General features: G+C 41.9%; 1 protein-coding gene across 1 annotated transcript; it reads right to left on the reverse strand.

The window, feature by feature from the left end:
* Positions 1-2,143: 2,143 nt before the first annotated feature.
* RNF152 (ring finger protein 152) lies at positions 2,144-4,216 on the reverse strand. Its single transcript, XM_078687754.1, has one exon. It carries the CDS (start codon positions 4,069-4,071, stop codon positions 3,460-3,462), a length of 612 nt encoding a protein of 203 aa, XP_078543880.1. The 5' UTR covers positions 4,072-4,216; the 3' UTR covers positions 2,144-3,459.
* Positions 4,217-5,788: the final 1,572 nt, after the last annotated feature.

Consider the following 5,788-nt stretch of genomic DNA (forward strand, 5'->3'; position numbering starts at 1 on the left):
CATTCTCCCTAAACACCAGTGGCACATACTAAAGGCCTATTTTCTGGTCTGTTTACCCAATACTACACCTGATCCAAATGGTTAAAACAGTGCAAAGGGTCTAAAACACACTACTTGAACCTGCTTGGAGGCACGTTGAAATAGACCCAGACGTACAAGATGCCATTGTTGTACTCTCATGCGTTGACTTCTAGAACTCCAGCGAGGCTCCACTGTATGTTCTGGGGTGCACCTGATTTCACCGCCCAGCTTTTAGGCCAACTACACTAGATGCAGCAACCTGCTGTTTACAGCATCAATACTGCAATGTAGTCTGGGTGTAAACAGACATTAACCTTCACCACTTCTGTTTATTCCAACCACACCAACAAGCAGAGCTCTCAACAGGCAACACCATTGGAAGCTAATGAACCACTTTAAAACTCTGCACCTATAAAATGTTAAAGGATTTGGGCAAATTAAGCTGTTTAAAATCTGTATCATATCAAGGATGCAATGGGACTTGGTGTAAGTCTGGAAAATGGCCCCTTGGACTGCTGATGGGGGAAGTAAAATGGAGCAATTATCAGGGTTTACTGGGCCCCTCAGGGCTCTGGGCCCTGTTGCAGAGCACCCACTGCACCGACACTTGCTACACCCTATTTAAATCATTCAAGAAACTTCAATGCATACATAAAATATGACCGTAAGTAGTAACATTAGCTGCATGCTTAATATAACCAAACACAATTGGAATCAATATGTTCTCAGTAACTGAGTAAATTGGCAGAATTGCATGCCATTTTTTTATGGCAACTCCTTCCATTTTGGCTCGGGCTCTCAGCAGTAAAACAAAGATTTGAGGTGTGGCAGGAAAAAAACAACTGAATACATTGAAAGCGATGCTTTTTTTTGGGCCATGTTTATACAGAATAAAAATAAAGGCACAGAATAGGGTGAAAAAATGCAAAGGTTTCTCAAACTAAAGGATCTTTGCTTCTGATGGCCATCTGTGGCCCTTCTTACAACGTTTCACACTGAGTGGAAGTTTCTGCATCACTCCACATTTAGCAAGCAATGTGAAAAATGAAAGGCGCTTCTGCTTGTCAGGGGAACACCATACTAAGATGTCTCTCCTGGGGACTTCAGTTGAACGTAAGGGTGGTACTAGCACCTTTAAAAAGTGCACACCCTGCTAAACAAGCACGTAATATCGATTTATCAAGAACCCTGCTTAAAATGACAGGCATATCACACTCCAGAGAAGGTCTAATGCATGAACCATTTTTTGCCTCAAGCCTTATCATGAAGAGGTCAGTTCTTCACAATTGAAACCCTCTTGTCCACCCAGCGGCGCAAAATTTGGCCAATCATCGGGCTGCCAAAATAACGCATATTTGAGTTTTTTTCTGAGGCAGATATTCCGGTGATCGTTCAAACTTTTGGCCTCTAAACTCTGGTTAAATTCATATAGATCCCTCAATCTCAAAAAACCTTTTTTTATACGTAAAGGCTGCAAATGGCTGGTTTCCAGCTAATTCAAGAGCACACATTTCACAGTAATGTTAAGTTTCTCATAATTTCTCGTGTAGGCCTCAAAGACCTGGACCCGGCCTGAGTCGGCCCTAGATGCAATGCTGAATTTGGATCTCTGAGAAGAAAGCAAACCCCCAGGGCAATGACCAAATGAATTGTGCAAGTACAATACCAGAGCTATTAACACGCTCTATGAACACAGTTGCGTCTTGCCAAAACACATTATGTATGACTAGCCACTATTGACTTCATGGTTTTACTCCACTTGTAATGGAATAATGCTACAAATTATCAGAAACATTTTCCAAGGAGTAATTGAGGACTAAAAGACTGTGGCGGAAAACATTAACTAAAGTAGTTTTAAGTCCTCAGCATCAAGCGTACAAAGTCATACGCCTGTTCTTACACCGCATTCACGCGCAGTTGGAAACAACAGAAGGGTAAAAGAAAAAACAGCTAACAAATGTACACTTCAGTTGGCAATACCTGTGGATTGCCTCAACCCACCATTACATCACCTCACGCCACAAGAGTTTGGCGGAAAAGACAAACAGCAGCCAGTTTGTACATTTTTTTTACAACTATGCATGGATGGTTTTGCACGAATCCTGTGTCCATACAAACATGATTAAAAAAGCAAACTTTTACATTTTATTGTGAAAATGCCATGTTATATTTGCTGCCAGCCTATATCACAACAGTAAATCAGGTCTTAACTGAATTTAGCCACATAGGTTTTTGAATCATCACTAAATGTTTTAAGAAGTGTCTTGCTGGTTCTCAATTGCCCGATGTAGTATGGCAGTGCTGGTACTTTTCTTTCCTGCTTTTATTGGCTTGTCACCTACTCTGGGTTTGTGAGGGTTTTTAAAACGCGACATTCTGCTTACTATAGCAACAGTTTATGGACTGCGTGGAGTTAATTGCAGCCAAGCACTAGCCTTGCTGATATACTGTAAGCCAACTGTCTTCCTCGAATCACAAAAAGACTACACAATGCTAACATTTAGGACGCCATAAACACCTAACACAAGTTACAGTCAGAACCCTGACCAAGATGGCTGCCTCTCTCTGTTGCAACCTCAACTATGTCGCATCTCCTACAAAAGGAGTACATTTTTACAACCTTTCCTACAAGTTTTAGAAAAAGCGAGGCACAACATTTTGCCCATGGCCTTTCGGCAAATGTAGGAATCAGAGACCCACACCCATTAGGCCTTGTTGGCCATATCCTTCCCAGGTTTCCACTTTTTTAAAATTCAAAGCACAGACAGAATGCACCAAATTGTGGGTAAAATAATGAAAACATAAGAGACATGGTACACAAAACAAACGTGAAACATGGCAGATCAGAAAGTGCCTACTTTTTAAAACTACTTCACAAAGCTCTAGTTTATCATTGTCCTCAATGTGCAATTTAATACGTAAAAAAGCGTTAATAACTCGATAACGTTGCTGCCCCTACAAGGCTACTGATTATAAAAAACAAGGAGCACACCATTTCTGGAAATCTCAGGAGTGATGCTACCTATACATTGAATATGCTGATGTCCATCTACTACTGCATTAATGAAGATCACACTTTACGTACTGGTAAAATATCCTCTCATTAGCAGATGACTTCATCTTGATAATGCCATTAAAGTCATTACAAAAGTACAAGGTATGTCATATAAATGCGATTCTTCATGCAGTCTTCTTCCATAATACGACCATGAGTGGGAAACTTGCATTCACAGCCGCATCCCGCAGACGCTGTACGCCATGTTCCACCTTTGAAACGTGTTGGGGCTAAACAAGTCCAAGCTTTTTTTTTGTGCCTTGCATTCAGAAGTCAATGCTGCACCCTTCAGACTCTCGCCACCAACTTTCTGTAACTACCTCCTATATTCCGCACCCCTCTGACTAGTACCAACATTGTATGCCTCAATATAATGGGCCCCATCAACCGCAGGAAATCACAGTGAAGCGTTTTGAAATGCATGACATGTTGTGGAGGACAATGCCGAGAAGAAAGACCAAGACGCATGCCACCAGGATCACAGTGCAAACTCCAGACCATGTTGAGCTTTTAACCACACCCCGCCTCTCTGGCTCCTCCTCCACGATCTCATGCGGCGGTCCACCCTGCAAGGGCTGCTGCTCCATTGGTACCGTCACCACGGTGACAGATTTATGCTGGCCGCTAGGTAAAAGGCGGCATCCAATGTCACCAGGCAAGAGGGCCCGGTCCTTGGAGACCGGCATTGGCAGCATATAGCACCCATTACTGGGCAGTTTGATGAAGACTGGGGTGTTCTGCGAGGTGTGAGGGATTGCAATGACCGCAATCACATCAGGGTCATCCGGCAGCTGAGAAACAGAATATCCGGGAGGCAACTTTGTAACACCCCGGCACCAAGGACACCGCAGGTCTTTTTGACTGGCCCTCATCTGCTGGAGGCAGACGGAGCAGCAGGTGTGCTGACAGTCCAGCAACTTGGGCCGCCGCCGGGGGCTGTAATAATTGAAACAAATTTGGCATTCCAGCAGCAAATCTTGCGAAAGAGTTTCCATTGCTGACAAGACTACTCAAAACTGAAACTGAATCCTGCCGTTTAGCTTCGGTGCACTGATCTTCAATCCTGTCATCAAGCTCACAGTGATGTTTTCCCAGTCTGCTGCTCCCCTGTGCTTTTAGCTGAGAAAATGGTTATGATTCACCTAGGCAGTTCCTCAGCTTAAATCGCTCCATAACCTAAAAGAAAATGAGAAAAATTAAATGTACTAGTCAGAGAAGTCAAACAAAATAAAAATACAAATGGCAGAAGTTTAAATGCAAACAGATAATCTTAACATATTATCAATGACTAATACATTAAAAATATAGTGTAAGTTAATGAATTCATGTGTACACAGTTGAGCTACGTTTACATGTGTTGACTTTCTCACAGTTGTTGAATGCCTCTTCCGTTTGATGTTACCTAAGGACTTTTGATCACTGCTTGTACTTTGTGTGAACTGGTTGATTGGTGCAAGATGTATAGGAGTTAAAAGGGGTTGAGGCAATAAACGACCGCACTTGACATCACAGTAGGGGCAAGTTGTTGAATATTAAGTGTGGTGCTCAGAACCAGATGTTTAACCCCTTTCAACTTCTAGAGGAGCAAGCTCCCAATTTTGAATCAATCTGTAACAGTTCAGTTCCTTTTCTAAGCACATCCAGTCACTTTTATCGAATAAGAGTTCAGCAAGATTCTCACAATTGATTATTAAACATAATGCATATTCTTTACAATACACAATACCCATCAGACGTGTTTTGTTCACAATTCTTCATTTATTTTCTTCCTTTGATAATCAATTTAAAACCATGGCCAACGCATTTCATCCTCACAGAATTTTTCAGGGATCTATTTAGATTCCTTCTTAAATGGGCATGCTATACTGCTGCGTCTGTAATTTGCTGTGTTTTATTTGTAGGACCAGCTGATGGAGTCCTCTAGTTTGAAAAGTGATCCCTAATTAAACTAATTACTTCAAGAATATTATCAATCATGTCCAAATGTTCAATGTTCAAAAATGAAGTTCAGATATTGTGGATGAAGTCCTATAGGTGAAGTTCATGGGTTCCTGATCTGGTAGCGTTCTGCGATGTGGTTTGGGGTAACAAGATATGTGGCTGGCTTAGGTTAATTTAGGGATATAGTGCAAGATGCACCCTAAAAAGGATAATTTGGCTCGAATAACTCTATACTCTCACCCTCCCAATGACGCACTAGAGAAAGCATTAGCATTCTCGAATAAGGAGCCATGGGGCGTAGCTTCAGGGGTGGTGTTTGAGGTGTTAGACCCCCACAAAAAAATATATTCTGAAGTGAAAAGTTGAGTATAGGTGCTTTCAGTCGGGTTATATGAAGTGTCTGTTGGATTTCACCTGGGAGTCTCACATGCCCACAGTGACAAAAGCACACACACTATCTCTTCTATGTTTTGAAAGCCTTAACATTTTTTGATTAGTTTGAAGTACCCCTAACAATCTGCACTCCTGTTTCTTTACATTGCCCCTTAATCCCCCTCATGTCCTGCTTCTCATATAATGTGTTTTAACAAGATGTTCCAGCGTGTTTGTTGGGAAATCTGATGCTCACACCCCCCAATCATACTGACAAAAATATGCCCTTGAAGAGGCCCCATCTCAACAAGGAGATAGAAAAGCCCAGTCATCAGCATTTGCTCAATTTAGACAAGTTGATTCTGTTTGAAGGTGTAGCAGCAGGGAAGTGCATTTAGT

The sequence above is a fragment of the Lissotriton helveticus genome, chromosome 4_1 (genome assembly GCF_964261635.1).
Source record: "Lissotriton helveticus chromosome 4_1, aLisHel1.1, whole genome shotgun sequence".
Taxonomy (NCBI): Eukaryota; Metazoa; Chordata; class Amphibia; order Caudata; family Salamandridae; genus Lissotriton; species Lissotriton helveticus.

Bases quoted from the DNA above. Each gene is read 5' to 3' on its own strand.
- RNF152 (XM_078687754.1), bottom strand. From the start codon at position 4,071: ATGGAAACTCTTTCGCAAGATTTGCTGCTGGAATGCCAAATTTGTTTC.